The sequence below is a fragment of the Rattus norvegicus genome, chromosome 14 (genome assembly GCF_021556685.1).
Source record: "Rattus norvegicus strain SHRSP/BbbUtx chromosome 14, alternate assembly SHRSP_T2T, whole genome shotgun sequence".
Classification (NCBI taxonomy): Eukaryota; Metazoa; Chordata; class Mammalia; order Rodentia; family Muridae; genus Rattus; species Rattus norvegicus.
In genome coordinates, this window is record NC_141547.1 from 44,406,985 (window position 1) to 44,432,322 (window position 25,338).

At 45.0% G+C, this 25,338-nt stretch overlaps 1 protein-coding gene and 2 long non-coding RNA genes across 9 annotated transcripts in view; 2 read left to right on the top strand and 1 right to left on the bottom strand.

Annotated features, from left to right (window-relative positions):
• Positions 1-25,338, bottom strand: part of Tbc1d1 (TBC1 domain family member 1) — a 201,924-nt gene that overhangs the window by 110,445 nt on the left and 66,141 nt on the right. For 3 of the 7 annotated variants that reach the window (XM_087583789.1, XM_087583788.1, XM_087583793.1), the window contains exon 1: positions 13,572-13,759. In XM_087583789.1, the coding sequence (XP_087439915.1) occupies positions 13,572-13,601 (30 nt within the window). In that variant the 5' untranslated portion in view covers positions 13,602-13,759. 7 annotated transcript variants of the gene reach the window in all.
• On the top strand, positions 13,893-19,933 carry LOC120096609 (uncharacterized). The gene is made up of 3 exons (XR_015637026.1): positions 13,893-14,252; positions 15,425-15,574; positions 18,806-19,933. It is a non-coding gene; the product is annotated as an uncharacterized LOC120096609 (long non-coding RNA).
• On the top strand, positions 20,905-22,870 carry LOC148001342 (uncharacterized). The gene is made up of 3 exons (XR_015637024.1): positions 20,905-21,131; positions 21,824-21,908; positions 22,366-22,870. It is a non-coding gene; the product is annotated as an uncharacterized LOC148001342 (long non-coding RNA).

The following is a 25,338-nucleotide window of genomic DNA, read 5'->3' on the forward strand; positions in this document are numbered from 1 at the left end:
AACTAAAGTCTCTGAATCCTAAGGACAATTTCCAAAGTGACACTCCATCTTGATTTAAAAGGACAAAAGGGAAAAAATAAAATCAGCGTAAGTCCAGGGAGGGTAGGACATGAGTGGTGTGTGAGCCAATGGCCTCCTTTAGATGCTGTCCGTACGCACTGCACCGCGCCGCCATCTTAGACTACTGCTAAAACATCTGCTCTCCCAAAGCCAGCAGATGATTTCTGGGTTCCTTCAGCTGCACCAGAGACTCTGGGTGTGGGTGTGCTCCTCTACTGCTCACCAGTACAGATGCTTGCCCTTCTCTGCTCCGCAGACAGAGGACTGCTTAATTTACATCTCTACCTTTGAACTGTTTTCTCAACTGGACTCCAATGGCCAACCAGCTCTTTAAAGAATCCCCACTATTCCCTGGTTCCCAAGGGCTTCCCAGGTGACTAGGCTCACACTTGATAAGAGCCTTCTTTCTACTCCTTCCTCCTGTCAACTTTCAACTAACAGGGTGCACACTATTCATTCATTCCTGAGCATAAACCCAGCTCTCAAGTGCTGTTCAAGCCTGTACTTAATCCAGCCAGACACCACCCACCCCAGTCTGGGCTCTGTCACTGGCCTATCCCCAATCCAGTCACTCTGCTCTCCACACATCCTGACGGCAGGCTTCTGCTCATGGGTCCTCCTTTCTCCAAACTCTACCAAAACACAGGAACCCAGCTGTCCTGCGAGTCCTCCCCCAAGGAGTGCAGTAAACTACCTTATCTCACTCAGCTCCCTTGCAAACAGCCTTTCTGTCAATCATAGGCGTCCTGAGTCTCCCTCTACCTAGAGCATTCCCTTCTCCATGCTTCCACTCATTCACCTTCCTCCATTACTCCTGGGTGGGACTGTTCACTCACTCACTCACTCACTCTCTCTCACTCTCTCTCTCTCACTCACTCTCTCTCTCTCACTCTCTCTCTCTCTCACTCACTCACTCACCCACTCACTCACCCACCCTGCTCATTTCAGAGATTGGGAAAAGAAGCCACAAAGGGCTAGAGTGACTGGCACCAAGGCACAAAGCTGAGGAGCACAGAACTAGCCAGACATTCCCAGTCAAAGCTGGTTTCCCAGTCATAGGGTCTGCTTTGCCTGATGAAGCAGGGATGAAGCAATCTTTGGTGTCAGACTTCCTTATCTGGCTAAAACCCCTCAGCCTTCAAATAAATAACAATAACGATAACAATAGAAGAACAACAATGGCCATGCCATCTGCCTAGAAAGAGGTAGGGGACATCTCTGAGACCCAAACCGTAACCAGTTTTTCACTATATGCTTTGTAGCAGTGCTCCATGATAGTGAAGACCTTTGCCACCCATCCTGGATGTGCACACACAGGCTTGGGGGCAGTTACCCTTTCTTCCACTCTGCTGCCATCTGCCAACTCCTGATAAAGCATACACGTATTAGAGCAATGTAAAGCCACACACCTAAGTCAGCAGACAGGTGCTCGGCAGGCCTTTCTAAATACTACATACGGAGCATATCTGTGGCTCATGGATGGAGAACATGCTGTGTGTTCATTTGTGTATGTGTGGAGGTGTGCATGCATGCATGCATGTGGGTGCTGGGAATAAAGCCTGATCCTCTGGAAGAGCTACAAGTGAGCCATCTCTCTAGCTCACTTTTTTGAGACAGAGTCCTCAACTGAACTTGAAGTTCAATGACCTGAGTCAACTAGACTCAATGAGGCCCAAAGATTCTCGTGTCTCGACCCCCATCGTACCTCATCCCACCCCAATGCTGGGATCACAAGTTCTGATTCACTCACAATGAGACTCCATCTACCTGGGTGCTAGGGATTGAACCTGACTTAAGGCAGCTAGCCCTTTACTAAGCCCTTTGCTAACTAAACCACCTCCCAGTCCTCTGGAAATCACATTTTAAATGACAACTGGAGAGGTGGTTCAGTGGTTAAGAGCACTGACTACAATTCCCAGCAACCACATGTGGTTCACAACCATCTGTAATGGGATTCGATGCCACCTTCTGGTGTGTGTCTGAAAACAGCTACAGTATACTCACATACATTAGATACATAAAACTTTTTTTTTTTTTTAAAAAAGACAACTCTATTTAAGACAGCCATCTACAAGCAATTCGGATTCCAATTACTCCTTTGCACACGCCTGCCTTCTGGTTCATGGTTCATGGTTCATTGTGTGCACTATGGTGGACTCGCACAGTAAGTCTCAACCTGCACGAAGAGTCTGGAGTCAAATGTCTAAAGTCACCATCTCAGTCCACTGAACAGAAGGTGACTACAGAACATCAGAGCAGGGCTGGGTGCTCTCCTGGTCTAATACAGGATGCTCTTCCTGGGAGAAAGGCCATCTACACACTGCAGCCTCAGCGGATTAACTCACTACAGAGCTGCCTCGGTATAACGTTCTCTCATGCACACCAAAATCAAGTGGGACGGACCGAAACATCAGGGTGATGCAAATTCCTAGGCATTAGTCATGAATTTCCAGAAATGAGAATATTTTAGAAATCCTTCCCCTCACTTGGAAACTTGGGGCCATGGCTATTTCTGGAACAATAAGAAGGCCTTGACCACAGTCTATAGTCTAGTAGTATTTCATGCTTACCGTATAATTTGCTAATAATCAAAAGACAAGGAGCCAGTCGCTTGTTACTCATAAGTGGGTTTTTGTTTATTCTGAAGCCAAAGTTGGTAAGCTCTACTATTTTATCTTTGCAAACTTACACTGTATTAAAAAGACTTGACAACAGAACAGTCACAAATGACTGTAAGCAAATACTGTCTCAAAGATCTTGGGTTATTTTCACCTAATGACTGGTTTCCTTTGGGTCCACCCAGTAAAGATAACTTCCGCAAAATACCATTCTTGGCTAATTCTCTGCCTTTAGCAGGTCTACAATTGTAAACTTCACCCAACAAATAAACTTCCTTCCTATTTTTATAGTTTTCCATAATTGGTGTGTCTATGTCTTTGGCTGGCCAACTTTTTCTAACTTGAAACTCTTGGCAATAAAAATTCTTCACAGTATCCTGAGAGTAAAAGGAAGAGAAACTGTAGAGCACTCTACCTGGCTCAGCTAAAGGGGGAAGGTAGAGAGTTGTGACCTTGGATAATGACATTCAGGCTCCAAGTGGCAGAGAGCAGTGTAATTTCTCTGCCCCTCTTCCTCTTATCTGATCTGAATGAGCTGATGCCTGACTGGAGCACCGTGTTCTTGTTCCACCCTACTGAGCCAGAGCTTATGTTTAACTCCAGCACCGCATGACAAAGCCACAGGCGGCAGCACCTAAGCATGACAGCAAGCACAGAAAGATACAGACAGCACTAGTAGGGATTCCCTGTCAGTGCGTGGATGAGGGAATGGGCATGTGCAAGTGTGCATGTGGGAGCACATACTGTGCATGCATGCAGAAGCCAGGAGAGTGTTAAGAGGATGCCAGGTACCATGTTCTGCTATGCCATTTTCCATCTCTTGCTTCTGACGTGGGGTCTCTCTCTGAACCTAGAGCTACTTCCCAGGGATCCTCCGATCTCAACCCCACACAGTGCTGTGGTTGCAGATGTGCACATGGTATAGATGATGTTGGGAGATTTGAACCCATGTCCTCACACTAGAGTACCAAGTGTTCCTACCCACTGAGCCATCTTCCTGGCCCCTAGCTGTAAAATCCTAGCTATAATCACCTCAGCAAAGGAGGGCTCCATTTTTCTTATGTTTAAGGAAAGAAAGAGCTGAGATTGTAGCTCAGTAGTAGAATGCTTGCCTGGCATTCACAGGGCTCTAGGTTCAAGTCCCACCACCATAAGAGAATAACAATGGTAACAATAGTAAATGAAAAGAAGAAACAGAGCAGGCAACTCCCGTCTCTTCTACCCACAAATGCAGTGAAGTGATGTTGACGGATCATGCTTAAGTGCTAATCTGGTCCAGGAGTTGTTCTATACTAAGAAGCTAAGTGCTCAGTAGCCTGAAGGAAAGCTATTTATCCCATTTTACTGACAATGAGCAACAGTGAGACAGAACTGATTCCAAGGACTGATCCCTCTATTAGACCTGGATGAAGATTTATGATTCTGGCCTGAGCTGCAATGTCAGAAACGGATTCCACATAGAACACGAATACAGTCATCATTCAAACCCATATGCTCATCTTTCAGAAACTGGAGTCCAGGGAAGTCTAAGATACCCAAGCTGAAGAGACCAGCTGAACAGATGTGGTTCTATCAGTCATTTCTATAAATCCAAGCTAAAGGAAGCCTAATGAGTGACATGTGGTGGTACAAACCCACAATCCCTGCACTGAAGGTCTAGGTAGGCATCCATGAGTTCTAGGCCAGCCTGGGCTACAAAGAGACAAGGATGAGGAAGGAATAGAGGAAAGGAAAGGAGAGAGAGTAAAAGAAGGAAGGGGGTGGGAATCCAGTAACCAATATAATGAAAACCACATCACCTGGAAACTGACCTCTTGGGTCTACTTCATTACCCTTAACTTCCTTCCAATCCTGACCCATCTTTAACTTTCTACCAAGTTTCTCTCACCTATTCTCTTCTCTCTCTGGCCAAGAACTCCTGATATGTAGGGATACTGAAAGTATGTTACCTATAACTAGTGTCACTCTGGTATACCTATTTCCAGAAGCAGGCTAAAGTTGATCATTTTATACCTTTCTCCTAAGAAAAGAAGTTCGATTTCTCAGTGGACAAGATCCTTTCCAAGTTCTGCCCACCTTGTTTCATGAGAACACCTCCTCCTACCCAGATAGCACAGCTATGACAGATGAAGCCAGATGTACTTAGAGCCACATAACTCAACCTTTAATCTTAGCAGTTATGACTTGGGCTGTTCCGCATGGTGACTACAGCTAGTAATGCATCATACTGTTGGAGAGAACTAAGACAACAGATATGTCTCCATAAAAATAGGAGGATGTAAGATAAGGTGTGTGCCAGTCAGCTAGATTTAGTCATTTGGTGCTGTAGATATGTCAAAACATCATGGTAGGTATAGTAAATATAATCTTATCTGTCCATTAAAAACATAGCTTTAAAAATAGCTATGACAGGCCCAGAGGAATGGCTCAGCACTTTCAAGAGCTGGCTGCTCTTGCAGAGAACCAGGGTTCAATCCCAGCACCCACATGACTGCTATCAACTCCAGTTTCAGGGAAATAACCCCCTCTTCTGACCTCCACTGGCACTGCACACACCTGGTGCATAAACGTACATTCAGGCAAAACACATCACATGAAGTAAAATAAATAATTTTTTAAATGTTAAAGTGGCTCTGGTAAATTGCCTGGCTTCTCTAAACGTTTGTTTCTTTATATTCCCCATGCACACACCAGCAAAACACATAGGAAGAGCCACTAACATACTAGTATCATAATTACTCCAAGAACCAGGAAAGTTACAGAACCTACTTCCAACACAATGGCTGGCACACATAAAGTGTTCAGATATGTAATCATCTCTTCCTCTCCTTTTCTTATTTTTATCTCTTCCTCTCCTTGATGTTTTAATGCTAACTCAAGTTTGCCTCCTCTTAAAGGCCCAATACAGGTCATGCTTTTCCAAACAAAATCAGTTAGCCTTATTGGAGGAAAGGAAACACATTATCCATGTAGCTTATTTCCTATGAGTCTTCCTGGAAACAATGGACCAGTGTGTCCCACAGCCCAGTGCCATGGAATACTCTGCCACACTGAACCCCACCAGCGCTCGCTCTGCAAAGGGTCGGGCCATACACAGTTCACACTGCTGGTCTCCCATACCACAGGGCCTCATGTTAATGACACCCTTTATAGGTCAAAGGCTCTCCACTTTCCCCAACCACTGCTCACAATTCCTACCTACCCCTCCCTTTCCCATGCCCATCACGATCTGAAATCCACAAGTGTGCTCTTATGTGACTAAATAAAGTTATGAGGAATACAATAGATTATTTCAAAGATATGATTAGCTTTGACTCAAAGTCAGCAAGGCAGTATTTAATATATACTAAACCCAGAGACAAGAAATTTGGGGTTAAGTTTAGCCATAAACTAACTATGAGAACTTAATGACTAAAACTGACTTCATTGCTCCGGGTGCAGTTTCTTTATGCAGAAAAGAGCAAGTGGAATCACATTCAAAGCTTCCCCCCACTCACTCTGAACAACACGACTAAGGTTTGCCAGAATTACTACATCTCAGAATTACTACACCTCAGCCACCACCATTGACAGGGTATGCTGGGGAGAAAGAAAAGGCTCCTTCACTGATGAATCTACCAAGTCCCAATAATTTGGATTAAAAAAAAAAAAAAAAAAAGGTGGGCTGGGGATTTAGCTCAGTGGTAGAGTGCTTGCCTAGGAAGCGCAAGGCCCTGGGTTCGGTCCCCAGCTCCAAAAAAAAGAAGCAAAAAAAAAAAAAAAAAAAAAAAAAAAAAAAGGCCTTCCCCAAGGTTAAAAAAGGCCGGTGTCAGAAGGTACTATGCAAGCTTCTAAAAGTGGGATGCAACCAACAGTCTTACCCCACTGTGACATCTGTGAAACACAAGAATGTGGAAGAGGGGTGGAAAGATGATAAGAACCGAAGGACCAGGAAATCTATCAGATTGTCTCTCCTAGAAATGAGAGTGAAGCTTCACTCATGATACCTCTACAATATGGTTGCCTAAACGAGACCTGAACAAGGACACCAGTAAACATGTTAAAGCAGAAATCTCATGGGGGCTCCACCCCTAGACAAATGTCTACACTTAACTATGGGATGCTGAGAGTGGAAGAAATAAGACTTTCACCACGAAGGAGCCCCCTAATTGTTTATCCAATACCAAGTACATATTAACATTGAATGGAATCAGCATGTTGTATCCGTGTGTGTGTGTGTGTGTGTGTGTGTGTGTGTGTGTGTACACATACATACATACATGGAGTATGTATGGTGTGGAAACTGCTGTCTTGTAGGAGGGGAACATTGTGCATCAGCTCAGGTGAGGCTGGACAGGTGAGCAGGCATCTGGACACATGTGAAATGTGACCTCCTTCAGAAAAGCTTTTACTCCAGGACAGTGGGGATCCTGTAGAGACCATAGCTTATCTTCCCTCAGATTGTAAGTCTACTTTGGACCTGATTGTTGGTCCACAGTGTGAGATGCCTTGTGTTGTAGTTATTAAAAGTATTGTGGGGGTTGGGGATTTAGCTCAGTGGTAGAGCGCTTGCCTAGCACGTGCAAGGCCCTGGGTTCGGTCCCCAGCTCCGAAAAAAAGAAAAAAGAAAAAAAAGAAAAAAGAAAAAAAAAGTATTGTGTATATATGTGTATATGTATACATGTATATGTCCATATATATGAACATATATGTATATATGCATGCCAGGGATGAGAGGGAATGGATGGAAGGAGGAAAACATGTGGGTGGAAGTGGGGAAAGGAAGGTGGGAAGAGAATGTATAGGCAGCATAAGCTGCATTTGATGATTTAAAAAGAGGACAGGGGTTGGGGATTTAGCTCAGTGGCAGAGCACTTGCCTAGGAAGCGCAAGGCCCTGGGTTCGGTCCCCAGCTCCGAAAAAAAAAGAACAAAAAAAAAAAAAAAAAGAGGACAAAAACATGGGGCGGGGGAAGAGAGGTGGATCTAAGCGGTCTGGGGAAAAGGGGTTGACTAAAAGCCCACCATATGAAATTCTCAAAAGAACTAATAAAAAATGTACAGGAGGAGAGCAAAAGGAAAAAACCAAGATTTCAAAAACAAGTCAAGGGGCTGGACTCACAGCCGTTCTCAACCTATGGGTCTCCACCACTTCAGAGGGGACCTTTCACAGGAGTCACCTAAGAACATCAGGAAAACACAGGTATTCACATTATGATTCATAACACACGCAAAATTACAGTTATAAAGCAAAAACAAAAACAACGTTATGGTTGGGGTCACCCCAATATGAGGAACTGTATTAAAGGTTCTCAGCATTAGGATGGCTCAGCAGTTAAGAGCACTTGCATCTCTCACAGAGGACATGAGTGTAGTACCCAGCGTCCACTTCGGGTGGCTCACCTGTAACTCCAGCTCCACAGGATCTGGCTTCCTCCTGCACTCATGTGCACATACCCACACTTGCAGAGGAAACAAACTAACAAAACAAAAACCCAAGTGAAAACATGACACGTTTTAAAGAAAGTCTGAGAGCCTTGTTACTCACTGTGGTTCCCAGCCACCACCCAGGAGCTCATTAGAAGTTCCCATCTATACAACAAAGCCAAAGTCACACTACTCGGGATAACCATGTGACTTAGACACACTGGAATAAAGCACCCCATGATGGGTTTTCACAGTGATTTCAGACTAGCAGAGGAGCCACAATACTTTTAGTAACTACAACACAAGGCGTCTCACACAGTGGACCAACGGCTTACAATCTGACGGAAGCTAAGCTAAGGTCTCTACAGGATCCCCACTGTCCTGGAGTAAAAGCTTTTCTGAAGGAGGTCACATTTCACATGTGTCCAGGTGCCTGCTCACCTGTCCAGCCTCACCTGAGCTGATGCACAGTGTTCCCCTCCTACAAGACAGCCATTCCCACACCACACATACTCCAGGCTTTCCTCAGGCAACTCTAAGTCTGATAAGCCCAGCCCCGCCCTTCCCCGTTATTCTCTATTCATCCAGTGAATGAATAATCAGAGATGCCCCAGGAGAGGGGCAGAGGAAGGAAGGTTTTTGACAGAAGTGGACTACAAGGGTTCAGACATGCAGCCTAAGATGAGTTAGCAAACTCATCCAAGGAACAGACTATGACTAACCTTGTTGTCATGATGAAGCCTGCTCTGGGCTATCTTCTGCTGGAGATGGTCTTCCACTCCAGCATTCCTTCATTCTCTCTTCATAAGAACAACCTATGCCTGCGTTCTTAGCCCAAGAGAATCTGCATCGCTACAGGCAGAGATAAAGTCTCCCCCGTAGCCGCACTTAAGTATGGCTTACTCCAGCTGTGCTGAGCAGAGGCAGCACATTTCCCTAGGTCAAGGGATGGTTTGGAGTAAGGAATTTTTCACTCTTCATTAAACTTAAGCAACCACTGATGAAACGTAGCATTACTATAAAGCAAGCGTCTGTGCTTTAAGGCTGCATCTCCTGGGCAAACCACATAGGCTGACTTCAAGCAAGACTGCAGCGCTGCCTATATAAACATTGGCAGTAGACAGGTAGACACCTCCCAGGAAAGGGGCTCTGAAAGTGGCTCCGCTGTGTTCTGGAAAACAGAAGAGCAAGTCCAGCTGACTGCTGGCACCCAAGGTGGGCTTCTCCAGCCCACAGAGAACTTCCATGGTGAGTAAATATAAGCTGGGAGCCAGGACGGGGCTTGCCTGAATGCTGTGGTTAGGAGCAGCTGATCACAGAACAAGGCATACTTGTACTCTTGAACAACAAATCGCTCCAGGAAAGCAGACTGAGCACAGCCACAAGACAGGTCACTTCGAAAGCTGAAAAACAATGCTGTGGCCTTCCTTCCTCACTACCCAAGTCTAGGCTAACACCATCACCTCCGAACAGAGAGAGACACAGCAGCCGGAACACAGCCCAAGAAACCCCATCCACAGCACACATCGGTGGACAGCAACACTCCTTTCCACCCATCTATGGCTCCCCACTGTAATTAACACCAATTCCACACCCAGTCCAGTATTTAGAACTCTCAGTCACCTGGCCTAGAATCCCCTCCATGACCTGGAGTGACCTTTCTGTATTGGCTCCCTGCTGCTGGGTCCCAGAACATGCTTAAGCACATGAATCACCCCGCCCAGTCCTCACATTTCTCTGCTTCTCTTCCTAGCACTGACCACCAGCTGAAACTACCTTGCTTATCTATTTGCTTCTCTGTCTCTCCTGATTAGAATGTAAAAACCACAAAAATAGGGAACTGGTCTACCTCTCTACCGTTACCCCCCACCCTCACAACAGATGCACTGTTCAGTGCCTGTATGTCATGTGCCTATCGACGAAGACAAAATATAAAAAGCTTGGTTTTATTAATTAGCATTTAATTACTTATTTTAAAAATTATTATTTTCCTAAATCATTTTAAAATATTTGCCTTATAAAACTAGGTGTAAGCTACAAATGGTGGATCATGTCTTTAATCTCAACATGTAGGAAGAAAAGGCAGGAGTTTCTCCACAAGTTTATAAGACTGCCCTGCCCACCCCACACACACATGTACAGCCTCCTCCCTCCCCACACACATACTTCAGATGTCAGAGGCAGGGTAATCACAACATGTTTGAGGCCAGTCAGGACTATATAGTGACATCCTGACTCAAAGAAAAACAAAAATGAAAATCTTCAATGTGCCGTTTTTGAAGGACAAACATATTGGGTAAAATGAACGTCTAGTGCATGAGTACTTGATGGTAAACAGAGAGTACCCAACATACACGTTCTGAATAAACTACAAGACCTGGAAAATAACACACAACCCAAACCCAGATGAAAAGACCTTGGATTTAAGACACAGTCAATCTGCCGACATATCTCTATGCCACTTTTCACTCATTTGTAAACTGATATATACACATAACTCAACATCCTGTGATACTAGCAATGACCCTAGTACTAACATACACGGAGGCAATCACCAGACAAGCTCAAAGGTGTCTAGCTGAGGGAACATCTGCAGGTTTAGTCTAAAGATGAGAAAGCTTGAGAAATTCCTTTGTACTTTTTATGGGGGAGGGGAGACAAGTGTCCCCAGGAAGATACATGAAGAAACTGTATTTAAAGTCCCGCTCCATCTCTTATTCAATGCACACTGGTACCCACTGCCCATGTCCAACTAAAAACAGAGCAATGGTATGCTCATCTAGAAAGACTTATTAAACCGTTTCCCATCTAGGTTGTATGCCTTCATTATTAAATTGCTCTCTACAGAGTTACAGAGACCACCACTTACACAGGGAAAATGGCAGCTCAGGTGTCCATCTGCATCAACACCTCCCTCCCCTTTTTCTTCTCTGCCAGGTGCAGAGCCTCAGTTCCAAAGGTCAAAATGGAAAAGAAATCAGCTGAATGGTAGGCAAGTGTTGTGTAAGGCCCATGCCGTGTGCATCTGAGTGGTCTTAGGCATTTTAAGACTGAATACAAAAGCACATTAGGATTATGCCCACCACGTGTGTTAGCTATGCCTTTGTCTGAGTTTAGGCCATTCTCTACTATAAAACACAAAGTCTTCACCATAAACCAAGCATGGGTCTGCACAAGTCCCCATAAAATGAATGTCACTCTTTTACTGTTATCCCAAGTGGCTTCTTTTCTTTTCTTTTGAGACTTTCTTGAAGCCTAGACTGACATATCTTGCTATGTAGCTAAGGATAACCTTGAACTCATCTTCCTCTGTTCACCTCAATGTTGGGATTACGGGTATGCACCACCACACCCCAGCTTATGAAATAATCCCTCAAAACTAAAAGTCACATTCTCCATTTGCAAAATAACACTGGGTAAAAAAAAATAACTTAAGGTATAATTTATAATAATTGCACCAGTTATAGGAGGTGAAATATATATCTGGGCACAGAAGCAAACAGCTTTAATTCCAGGGCATGAGCGATCAGATCAAGTACTGGCAGATAGATCTCTGCCATTCTGAGGCCATCTTGGTCCACCTTGCCAGTTCCAGGCCAGAGAGGGCTACACAGTAAAACCCTCTCTTAAAAAAAAAAAAAAAAAAAAAAAAAAAGTGACAGGTAAGGAGAAAATTGCTCTAAAAATAGTGAGTGGGTTTTTATTTTGTTTTTGATATTGGTGCCATAAGGTTTTAACACCAGCTCAGGAATAGCATAACCCAGAATCGAAATCAAGCTATGAGCACACTGTGGCTGTCTGAACTCTTCAGAAGTACCACCTCTTGAAGAAGGCTGAGTCTTCACAGAAGTTCTCCATGGTATTTGAAATAAGACTTTGGTCTGCAAAAAGTAAACAAAGGCCCATCTCCTATAGTGAACAGCACCTTAGTAAACATGTACCAGAAAAGTAAAGAAAACTAAAAACACAGAAGCTGTGGCAAGGCTTTGTTTTTTAAAGAAATGGCAGATCTTTGCAATGTATGCCTTGCTGGTGTTGGAATGAAACACCTCTGTGAAGCCCAATTTTTCCTTTTACAGTACAAAATTAAATAAAACAATAAAGCAATAATAACAATAAAACAACTCAGGTCTGCACCTGAAGGATATACATACTCTGAATCACTTCATAAACTACAGTAATACTGTTGTTTTTTTTTTTTTTAAGTTTAGCATTACACAGAGAAGTTAAGAGAAGGGCTGGAAGGTAGGTCTAGTGGTCAAGAGCACTGACTATTCTTCCAAAGATCCTGAGTTCAATTCTCATGGTGGCTCACAACCTTCTGTAATGGGATCCCATACCTCTTCTGGTGTGTCTGAAGACAGTGACAGTATATATATACACATACATACACATACACACATATATACATATACACGCATACATACACAGCATATAGAATATATAATTTTTTTAAAAAGTTAAGAGATAATTTAAAAACAGAAGTGTGAACATTATCATTTTTTCCCAGTAGAAAAGTATACTTTATGTACAGGCTCAAAATTTTTCTACAGATCCTCTCAATGTAGCACCAGCGGTTTCTGGAAGTGATTCTGGTGAGGACTCGGGGTTGGAATAATGTTCCTGGGTGTCATCTCATAACTAACTAACCCTTATCTAGTTTCTGTCTCCATTTTATTATCCAAACTACAGGCGAAGCCACATCTGCTCCCAAACAGGTATTCAGAAAAATGTAATTAGGAAAACAAACACACACACACACACACAAAATGAACACCTCACATAACTGGAGATACAACCCATACTTAATTACTACCTTTAAAGAGTTAGAGACACGCTAACGGGTTTCATTATTACTCAGCTACACACACACACACACACACACACACACACACACACACACACAGAGACAGAGACAGAGACACAGAGACAGAGACAGACACACACATACAAACTCCACAAGAGGAACTGGGCGTCTTTCATGGCTGGGAGCAATGCATCAGTCAAAACACACAGAACCCAGGCAAGGTTGGAGGGAATCCTGGCAATTCCGCCAACTTTTTTAGTTTAAGTAGCCTTGTGCTGGCCTGGATTTCTAAGGCTCAGCTCCGAAAGCGCGAGTGTTGCAGTCATAAAACTTTGTGCAGACATTTCACACACACTTAAATCTCGAAGCTTGTCCTCTAAAAAACAGCGGGTTAAAAACCTAAAGCCAGGCAACTGGCTCAGCGATCCACTCCAGCCGCCCCAGGCAAAGAGGATCCAGGACAGCACTACACCTGGTTCTCGGGCTGTGCCTCAGTCTCCCCAGCCGGGGAACGGGCGCGACGCCTTCTGGGAGGCTGGCTCGCGCGCGGGCCGAGAGGAGGAATGAATGAAAAGTAGCTCGGCGCTCGCTCGAATGGCCTGGCGTCCGCCTCCCCCCGCGCCTCGGTCCGGCAGTTGGAGGTCCCTGGGCCCGCGGTAGTTCTAGCCCGCCGCCGCCTACCTTGGCCACCCAGCTGAACAATGGTGACATCGCAGGCCCGGCGGCGGCTCCTCGCCCGCCGCTCCCACTCACACGCGCCGGCCCGTGGGCCTGCCGACGGCCGGGGGCGGGCTCGGGGCGCGGCGGGGTGCGGGCATCGTCCCGAGACGGCGGTCAGCCTGCGGGCTCCTCCTCTCCCGGCGCGTCACAGCCCGAGAGGTCGCGCCGCCCAGCAGACCGGCGAGAAAGGGAAGTGGGCGGGGAGCGCGGGGAGGGGGCGGAGATGCAGGGGGGCTCCTCCGGCCCCGCCCCTCATATGGGCACGCCCGAGCCCCGCCCACCGGACCTGCTCACGCGGGAAGTTGGGACGTGCAGGGGTCGCCCCCTGTGGACGTACCGGGTGTTCAATCCCTGGTGATTGAGGAGTGATATGACGCTCCCGGTCTCCGGGACTTTTCGTACAACTTCAGAAATCTTAGTCTCTCGCTTTCTTCCTCTGATTTGATTTTAAAAACCACAGAATTGGAAAGAATGGATCTCTCTCTCCCATTTATCTCTCTCCCTCCTATTTCAAAACCAGAGTTGGAACAACAAGCATCCTAGCTTTCCAAGGGTTGCTCCGAACCCCACGACGTTTCTTCCTAACTTCTCAGGATAGCCGAGGACAAAAGAGCCAGTGTTACCCTGGTACTTCTATGCATGGTATGGCTTCGTTATACCCAGCTACCTAGACAGAAATGGTGCGTGGCAAAAGGCCTCTCCAACCTGGAGGTAAAGGGTCCCTTTACAGGTCAGGCAGTGAGATCTGAGATCATGGCTGCTACATGGCTGCTGACCTTCCAATACAGACGCTCCCAACTTCCATGTTGAGAAAATAGAAGTCCAAAGGTTTGCAGTACCTGACGCAGAAATGATGTCAGAGGAGTGCTCACAGTACCTCCTCCCACTGGCCAACCCAGCCCACAAATCCTCTTCTTTTCACCTCGATTGTGAATGGCCTTCAATATATTTTAATGGTCACCAAATATTTGCCATCTTAGCAATTGTTATCTGTTGCCACTTAACAAGTTTTCCCCAGATTGATTGGTAACAAATCATGTGGGCAGGAATTCAGGTGCCTAAGTAGGTGTCTGTGACTTAAGGTGGGTAGTAAGGTTGGGATAGAAGAATCCATCCCCAAGCCAACAGAGTAGCTCCTAGGATTCAGGACCCCTTGGGAGTGTTGGACCTCCAGGACTCAGTGACTTGGTGTTCCCCATCACAGAGCTGATCATCACTCTGTACCTCAGCATGAGTGTCCCTGCCAAAGCAGGAGTCAGTCCTTTTGTTAAATTAATCAACAAAGTGACATCTCAGCCCTTCTGCATTTTATTCCTTTTTTTTTTTTTTCGGAGCTGGTGATCGAACCCAGGGCCTTGTGCTTGCTAGGCAAGCGCTCTACCACTGAGCTAAATCCCCAACCCCTTATTCCTTTTTTAAAAAGATTTATTTATTATATATAAGTACACTGTAGCTGTCTTCAAACACACCAGAGGAGGGCACTAGATATCATTACAGATAGTTGTGAGCCACCATGTGGTTACTAGGATTTGAACTCAGGACCTGGGGAAGAGCAGTCAGTGCTCTTAACCACTGAGCCATCCATCTCTCCAGCCCCTGCATTTTATTTCTTAATGCAAGGAAAGAAGCCAGTTCAGTTTGAGGGAGATTGCCCAAGGGCATGCAAAACAGGAGAATGCACTCCCTTCCTAGTGAAGTACACAGGTAAGAGATAGGCCAAAATCAAGAGGCTCAATCAGAGTCATAAAAAAGGACTAGGAGCATCTTTGGGACCTGTGGGACCTTCATTCATTAATCAGTGACATTCCCTGCAGATCACCAAGAAGCATGGATAGAAAGGGCTTTGCAGCCTTTTAGCCAAAATCGTCCTCCTCTTATCACACAGCATTCTGGAACAGAAGAAAAGAAGAAAGCTAAAAGCTCTATTAAATCAAGAGCCTTTCTCTGATACCTCACTACTCAGGGTGAGTAGCGAACCAACAACCTCGGCATGGGCTGTCAACCCCATTAGCAGAAGCTCAGCTTTCCTCTGTCAGGACTTCCATTGTGATACGTATGTTTTGGCCTTTATTCACACAGATACTTGGTTTATAAGCCCTTTCTAAAGGGCAACTGTAGAAATTAATTTCTCTTCTCCAAGGGAGGTCACAGAAACCCTTAATCTGCCCCTGCACTCTTTCGTGCATCTGGCCTTAAAAGAGCTCTGACCTGTCTATTCTTGTCCAATAGCAGATCAAAACAAACAAACAAAAAAGCCTCCCTCATTCTGGACGGGGCCTGCCCCATCTCTGGAGAAAGGAATATTGCTCAGGGAGGCCATGAAGAATAGTAGCATAGACAAGCCAGTCTACTAGTAACCATGACCATGAAAGAGGGCTCCATAAAAACCCGAAGGGCAGGGCATAGCTTTTGGATGGTTGAACATATGGAGGAGGTGTTAGGCTTAGAAAATGCAAAGGGTTTCACATGCCTCTCCCCAAATTTACTCCGTCGTCTTATCCTATAAAGCAGTGGTTCTCAACCTATGGGTCGAGACCTTACAGGGGTTACATATCAGATATTTACATCAGATATTTACATTGTGATTCATAGCAATAGCAAAATTACAGTTATGAAGTAGCAACAAAAATAACTTTATGGTTGGAAGTCACCACAACGTAAGGAACTATATCAAAGGATCTCAGCATTAGGACGGTTGAGAACCATTGATATAGAGAATCCATTAATGACTGGTATTTCCCTGAGTTGTACCAAATTAACTGAACCTGAGGAGACAGGTGTGGGAACCTTAATTTATAGAAGTTGAGTCAGAAGTTCAGGTAAAACAAATCTGGGATGGGAGGGGGCACACATGTAATCCCACAAGTCTGGAGGCTAAGGCAGGATCATAAATTCCAGGATAACTTGAGCTACATAAAGATCCTGTCTCTAAAACAAAACCAGATAACCAACTGTCTTAGTTAGGGTTTTACTGCTGTGAATAGACACCATGACCAAAACAAGTCTTACAGAGGACAACATTTAATAGGGGCTGGCTTACAGGTTGAGAGATCCAGTCCATTATCAAGATGGGAACACGGCAGCATCCAGGTAGGCATGGTGCAGGAGCTGAGAGTTCTACATCTTCATCTGAAGGCTGCTAGCAGAACACTCACTTCCAGGCAGCTAGGACTAGGATATTAAAGCCCACACCCACGGTGACACACCTAGTCCAACAAGGGCACACCTCCCTAGGCCAAGCATATACAAACCATCACACTAACCTAGGGTTGCAAGCTGGCTTCTGATTGAAGGCAGGGTATCAAAAGGACTGAGTTTCTATGCTGTTGTACTGGACACAGCCAGGAATACAGCTCTGGACAGAATTGGATCAGAGAGCACCCAGCTGGTTCCCTCTGTAGTGGTATCAATTGCTTGTCTGCTTGTGGAACAAAGTCCCCACACATTTGAGGTCATAGAAGCCTATATACATTGAGGGCGGAGGAAAATGGGCAGCTTGTTTTTCTTAGACACATCCAGTGACTAGTTTACACATTAGCATTGTTCTTTAAAATTTATTGTGAATGAATTATGAACCAACAGACGCTTGAAAATAGTTCAAGTGAGTTTGGGATGGCTGGAAATATGGGGTTGGGGGCAGACTGGAGAATTTCAATGTGACTAGATGGTTTAAAAGGACCAAAGTAAAGAGAAGCTGGACAATGGCCAATGTCATCATATGCCATCACTCCAAAAGTTCCCAGCATCATGAAGTAAGTCACTCTGGAGAACGGAAGAGGACACCCTAGAACTGTCTGAAGAAAACAGAAGCGCCTGAACCTAAGCGTTCTGCCAAAGAGATGAGGCTGCTAAAGAGAGATTACATAACATTCCAGAGAATAAGGAGTTAAATATTAAGCCAGGTGCGGTGGCACACGCCTGAATTCCCAGCCACTGGGGAGGCTGAAGCTGGAGAATACCTGAGTTCGAGGCCAGCCTAGGTGATATAGCAAGAGCTTGTGATTAAGGCCCTAGCATTTCTTTAAAAAAAAAAAAGAAAGAAAGAAAGAAAGAAAGAAAGAAAGAAAGAAAAGAAAAGGAAAGAAAAGAGAAAAAGGAGGGTGGGGGCAGAGCGTATGACCAAATGCTGACTTGTAGGAGTTTCGACAAGAAAGTGTAGAGACAGGTGAAATAACAGACAGGAAGCCTTCATGGTTTAAACCCAGGTCAGGTTTATGTATGTGCATCCAGGGTTCAGGCTCAGGCACAGTCTAGTCTGAACCTGCCTTAAGTTCATATACTCAAAGGTCTCTGAGCCAGGTCTCTTGGCCCGTGCTAGGAGTGGACAGAAAACTTCTTTCATGGGAAAGCAGGCACTCTCACATCGAGTGGATTCGATAGGGATGTGTAGGAACAGTAACACCAAGTATTCTGAGACATACACATGCTCTTTTAGTTTACAGGCAACATGCAGTGTGCCAACCACAATCAGTCACAGGCGGTGGTTAAGTCACAGCTCCCAGGCAACCTGAATGCAGACAGAACCCTTTGCTCAAGGAGACTGGTAGTCCCTGGCTGTCTACCTATCAGTCACATGTCATGGAGGTGGGGGAGAACAGGTAACTTGGTTGCTTTTAGACCAAGATCAAATGCTTAGAAACCTTAGAGGGAAGGTGAGTTATGCAAGTACTGGGAGAGCCACGAGGAAAACAGTAAGGAACAAATGGACAAGAAATGCATCTCTGGTCTGACATTAGCACATTCCATCCAGTCAGTTGCCAGGCAACTGAATTTGGCTGGAGAGGAGAGATTATTATTGATGCTGACTTCCAGGTTTACTTAAAGCTTGGGTAAGATTTATGAGATGCATCGTTGCGTATTCTAGCAAGGACTGAGAGCCACTTCCACAGTTCTATAAGAGGGGGATGTAGAGGATAGGACCTAGAATTGCCTAAAGGACCAACCTCTGGGCATGTCTGTAAGGAAGTTTCATTAGATGAACTTAGGTTTGGAACATCCATCCTGGGAGCTAATGAAAGACCAGCGGGGGAAACTGGACTGTCCTCCTTCCTTTCGCTCTGTTCCATGTACAGAACACTCATGACCCTTTTGGCCTAACACCTTATTAGATTATGTATGAGAACCCCCCCCCCCACTGAATTGGGCAGGGCCCTACCCTGAGGTTTTTCCTAAAACCCTGTTTGCCCATTTAAAAGCTTCCAAAGTGGAATTTGGAGCCAAGTGAAGGACACCTACAAGACGGGAAGTCCAGTGCGCCTCACCAGTTCCCAGCGAGAGACACAGTCCTGGTCCAGCAACACCAGGCTAAAAATTTAGAAGCTTCATCTCTGTTGTAAGCGCTTATAACCCCCATATCCCCCAGAAACTGATTTGGCAAGTCTCCTCCCAGGCCAGGGAGGTAATATGGTCCATCTCCAAGGTGACCCACCATACACATAGTGGCCCACTCTCACCCCTGACTTTTGTAAGTTGGTAGCTGGGCTGGACACCTAGACATTCCTGACACAGATTCTCAGAGTATGCCCCTAGAAGTCCCAAAGAGATTTCACCTGGGGGCAAGTTCGGATGTGGAAGTCCAAAAGCAAGATGCCAGTTGGGGAGACTGGGGTTTTACGTTTGCCCCCGAGATGGCCGAGACCAGGCTGCCGTCTAGTGTTGTGGGGGCTTAGAAAGTTTATACTGTTCTGCTTGGGGATGTGAGACTAATTTCCACACTCCTAGGACCCTTAGTTATTCTCTTGTTACTTTTGATGTTTGGACCCTGTATTTTTAATAAGTTAATAGCCTTTATTAGAGAAAGAGTTAGTGCAGTGCAGATTTTAATGCTTCACCAACAATATCATGCCTCAGACGACCTTAGAAGAAAAATTGAAGAAAAAGGCCCCGAGTTCTAAGATTAGAACTAGTCACAAGCAGAAGTGGGGAATGAAAGAAAAAAGATTTTAAACTGTCCCCCACTGACCCTTCTGTGAGGACAAGTGCACCTCACAGCAAAGAATAACATAACATGTTTTGGGGATGTAGCCTGGCTATAGCCACCACAAACCATCTGGCCTCGATAAGGCCTGACTCAACAGTCCTGAGAAAAACGAGAATTAGGGTCAGCTTGCCCAAGAAGCAGGGTGGCCTAGAGTTGAACTGAGCCTAAGTTACAAACCAATGAAATTACTTTGTGTGACTGTTGCCAACTGCCTATGTAATTTTCCCTATAAATCCCTTCCCTTAATTGGGCTCAGGGTCGACTCCTCTGTCTCCTGTGTGAGATACGTGTTGTCCCCAAGGCTCTGGTTTCTCAAATACACCTCTTGTTCATTACATCAAGACCGGTTTCTCGTGAGTTCTTGGGGGTTACGTCATCTCAAGATTTGAGTGGGGGTCTTCCCCACCCCACTGGTCTTTCACTAGTAGGGTCCCAAACTGAAGAAACTAGAGGAAGGAAGCCAGCTGAGTGTCAGCTTTTATCAGCTTCCTGACTGTGCATGCAATGTGACCTGCCAACTCACATTCTGGCTGCCATCCTCCCTCCATCTGGCCAGAACAAGCCCTTTCTTCCTTATGTTGATCTGGTCAAGTGTCTTGTTCCAGCAAGGGACACAATAACTAATACAGGAAAGTTGTGCTGTGAGCAACAGGCTAATCAAATAGCTCTGGTTGACTGTGTCTGTTCAGAAAACCCAAGGTGTTACCAAAGGATGATCAGATGGACTACCTTATCAGTCTTCCTGAAACTGAAAAGAGGGCAGGCAGTGTAATGGAAGAAGGCTGCTCCTGCCAAGCCTGACCATACCTCACAAACAAGCCTGGATACTCCTGCCTAGCTTTCCTGTCATGTTCTGCCCTTGGTGTTTGTTTTTCTGTGGTTCCTTACAAGCTATCCCTCCCAGCCCCTGTCAGAAGTCTATAAATGGCAAAGATCTCTCTCCCATCCTGTAGCCTGCTTGCTATGCGTACAGTGGAACTTTTTACTGTGGAACTTTTTAATTTCCTGTAGTGTCCTTTGTTAACTCAAGAGCTCAAGAAGCAAGGACTGGAAATGTTCTGGTATTCAAGAAAAGATGGCAGACAGGCTGCGTGCCTCTAACCCAAAAGAGAAGGAGGCCAGGGAGACTAGAGAGCATAAGAAAGCATGACCTCACTCACCAGCTCCTTCCTCACCACAAGACCCGGTTAAAATTAGGACCATTGTAATACTAATTGTACAAGGAAATCCAGCAGGGCTTCCAGTGAATCAGAACCACTTGGCAACTAGCCAGGGACTTAGTCAGTTCACAAATATGAATATTCATTGGAACCTATAGTGAAAGGCAAGGGAGTCATCACAGGGAAGAGAGACAGTGAGTCAGACCTCAATCCTGCCCTCCAGGGGCACAAAAGCCAGAAAATACAAACTGGGATCGGAGGGTAAAATAAAATGCCAAGAAGTGGTAAGACTTCCAGGCATGTTCACAAGAGGAAGAGGACTGCAGGCTACAGAGACAGAATGGCCTCCTGGGCTGGAAAATATCGGGCACTATACGGAAGGTAAGAATAAAAGTGCGGGAGTAGGCTTTCCGGAACTAACTGGACAGGACAGGTTTGGAGAAGATGGCCCACAGGGAGTGGGAAGATGGGGGAGGAGATGAGAGGAGTGGAGTGATGGGGGAGGGGAGGGGAGGAGAGGAGAGGCAAGGCGAGACGAGACATGATTTAGGAAAATGACAGCTTGAGTTTTATCCCTTCTAGTCATAAAAGTTTGTTTCTAGGAAAAAAAAATACAGGGGACTGAAATGATGACTCCATGGTTAAGAGCATTGACTGTTCTTCCAGAGGCCCTGGGTTCTGTTCCCAATAGATACTGCACCTAACTTAAGTTGCAGAGGCTCTAACACCCTCTTCGGGATGTCTCAGGTGCCTGCACACATGAGGTGCAAATACAGACAAGTGGGAACACAGACATGAAACATATCTTTAAAACAATTTTTAAAAAAAATTTGCCAAGAATAATATCAAGTACAGAAAAATTCTGTGGTAGTTTGAATAAGAATGTTGTCCACTACCACACTCCTATATTTGAATGTTTGGTCATCAGGGAGTTTAACTATTTGAGAAAGATTAGGAGGTGTGGCCCTATTGGAGGAAGAAGGTTACTGGGGGTAGGGTTTTGAGGTTTTAAAAGCTGGAGCCAGGTCAAGCCTCTCTCTCTCTCACTTCCTGCATTTGGATTCCTGATGTAGAACCTCATCCTCTCCTCCAGTCACGTGTCTGCCTGCATGCTGCCATGCTCCTTACCATGTTGGTGGCGAGCTTAACCTCTGAAATGTAAGCAAACCCAAATTAAATGCTTTCCTTTATAAGAGTTGCCATGGTTATGGTGTCTCTTCACACAGAGAGAACACTGATTAAGACAAATCCCAAGACTGGAAATGCCTGTGTATAAATTGAAACCTGATGCCTAATCAAAAACCTCCCCACGAATCATGAATGTCACTTACTGCACAGCAGTTTTTAAAAAGCATGTATTAGCAACTTAATGTCCTGTACATGAATCTAAACAAGAAGTTTTCGATGGAATATTACACACAACATGGGTAGACTTACACAATATTGACATAAACTAGTCATAAAAGACTGTATACATAGTGTGGTTACATTTATATGAAATGTCCAAGGCACGTATATATATAGAGAAAGTGGGTCAGTGGTTACCCAGTTCTCTAGCAGTTTCTTTATAGATTGAAGTTTCTTTTTTTTTTTTTTTTCCTTTTCTTTTTTTCAGAGCTGGGGACCGAGCCCAGGGCCTTGTGCTTGCTAGGCAAGCGCTCTACCACTGAGCTAAATCCCCAACCCACAGATTGAAGTTTCTTAAGCCAGAAAGTAAACACCTCAAAATAGCTTCAGGAAGTCCCTAAAACCAACAAGATTCACTACCCCCCTACCCCCAATGTAAGCAGTCAAGATTGCAGACAGTCATTCTCAGACAAGACAAGATGCAAAGAAGACTCTGAGACCAGACCTGCTGCCTGGATTGGAAAACGCAGAGACCAGACAAGCTGCCTGAAACAGGCCAACTGGGGTAGGTGCCTGGAAAGGACAGCCTCCAACCTGTTGAGCTGCCTGCAGGCTATGCAGTATGCTCTAGGTTCTCGGCATTTGTGAGCTGTCACCCAAGGTGGGGGATGGGTTTTGGTAATACAGCTGTCTTTGAGTCATTTCTGTTCCTGTAAGGAACCCCTCATCCACATTCCAGTTAGAAACCCCAATAAAAGCCATTAGTTCATCAATTTGGACTTTGGTGTTATCCATATTTTGCTTGGCTATAGGTTCCCCATCTGGGTTGAGAAGATGTGTGTATTGCCCCTCCCCAGGAAAAATCTTGTCACACAACACCAGGGTAGGGGTTGAGCAGGGATTGTGGGGGTTCAGGAGGATGATAGAGAGACTGTTAACAAGTGCTGGGTTTCTCTTTGCAGTGATAAAGTGGTTTGGAATTAGAGAGGAAGGATAACTGTAAGAGTTTGTGAAGTAAACTTTCACACTGTGTGAGTCATGCCTCAGTTCCACACTCCTCTGTATGGTGATGGCAGAACAACCTGAGGAAGTCAGTTCCGAGAGCCTTTATATCATGATAGCACCTGCACTTAATGAGTGGTTTTTGGGGGATGAATGAGAGGACACATACGAAACACTGCACGAGAATTCTGATCTGTGGTAACGCTCAGCAAATGCTCGCTGTGGTGACAGCAGCGACAGCAGCATAGATTGCTGGTATTAGGTAATGATAATTCTAAGAGGGGTGTGTGTGCACGTGCATGTGTGCACACATGTGCATCCTCCTCTATCCTCTCTACCCTGCTCCTTTGAGACAGAAGCTCGCAATGAGCTTGTGCCTTTTGGCAACCAGCAAACACCAGCTACCTCCCTGTCCTTCCCGCTTCGATGCCAGATAACAGGCGTACGTAGGACCATATCCAGACTTTATGTGGGTGCTAGCATCCAGCCGTCATGTTTGCACAGCAAACACTGTTACGCAACCAAGCCAGCACTCCTGCTCCAAGTATGATCAATTTTAAATTGTAGATGAAAAAAAATTGATTCGAAGGTCCCAAGTTCAGATACATCTTACAGACATTTGCAAAATATGACAGAACAGTCAAAACCAAATCCTGGATGGATATCTCTCAGTGCTTTTGTCTCCTTTTTTATTTACCATCAAGACTACACTCTGTTTTGTTTTGTTTTTTTTTTCTTTAACTCTAGAAACAAAGTAATCCATCGCCCAAGATTCTCTAGCAAATTCCAGTCATTCTGCTGGGCAGAGTCTAAGTATACATATACATTATTAGTCCCCTTGTTTGTTTGTTTGTTTAATGTGTATGGGTCTTTTGCATGCAGTGCCCAGGGACGTCATAAGAAGGCATTAGATCCCCTGGAACTAGACTTACAGGTGGTTGTAAGCTGCCATGTGGGTGCTAGGAATTGAACCCAGGTCCTCTTGGAGAGCAATCACTGTTCTTAACCTCAAGGTCATCTCTCCTGTCCTGGCCCCTCCCCACTTTTAGAGGTTCAGAAACTCCTTTCAAGGCTCCCCATTCCCATCATTTTACCCCCTCCCATTTCTCCATAACCCTGACTTCTTTTCCAGAACACACCCACACTCATAACTAAAGACTCTCAAGAGTCTGGATAGGGCTTCCAGGTGACAAAACTGAGCCAGCTTCCAAGCCAAAGATGCTCAATAAAGCAGGGACAGAAGAGCCAAAGGGTTAAAGGGAAGGAGAAGGAAAATCTAGTGAACACTTAGTTGGAAGTAGAGCACATAAGTTTAGGTGATTATCAGCAGAGCATTCTTCAGGCTGGTACCCTTCATCAGAGGTGTTTCAGACTGAGGGATGGGTGCGTGGACTTCAGCATGAACACAAAATTCACTTCATTCACAAAATTCATCTGTACCTTATATGTTGAGGTTTGGTCTGTTGCTATAGACTGTAATGCTAAGTTCTGAACCCAAAAGTCTAGGCCTACAAATGGGTTCTCATGGTTACCAGTTTGTTGTACAATCCTTATTCCTTAATTTAAAACTAATGACTAAATAAAAATGGCTACAGCCTATTACTAGAGGGACTAGAGGTAAGTGGGTGTTGGAGTTACCAGGTTGAGTGGATGAGGAGGAGGAGGAGGAAAAAGCAGAAGAATGAGGAGGAGAGAGAAGAGGCTATGAGGGGAGATGGATGGTGAGCACATGACCTGGAAAAACAGCAAGCATCTGGGGTACACTGCTGGGGAGATAGCCAGGTCAGCAATTAGAAGAGCAGATTAGGGGTGACCTAGCAATAATTGTCAAAGCCAAATAAAATAACCATAGTCTGTGTCTCATTTATTTGTAAGCTAATTGGAGATAAGCTAAGATTGGTCCAACTACACTTACATAAAAAGCATAAGGGTGATGTCATACAGCATGAGGGTGATGTCACAGAGATGAGAGTGATGTCATTCTTTCCACATCTACATTTGACCTTGACCATCACAGACACAGGTCTGGAATTTTCCACTCGTGGCAACACATTCATGTTAAAAAGCCTGTTCAATCTATATCTCAATGTACCCATGTCAGTACTGAAATCAAGGCCTCCAGTTTTATTTCAATTTAGTATTTTTATTTTGTACATGGGTGCATTTGCCATGACCCATACAGAAGACACAGATTATGGAAGTTGATTCTCTCCTTCTACCACATGGGTCCTGCGATTTA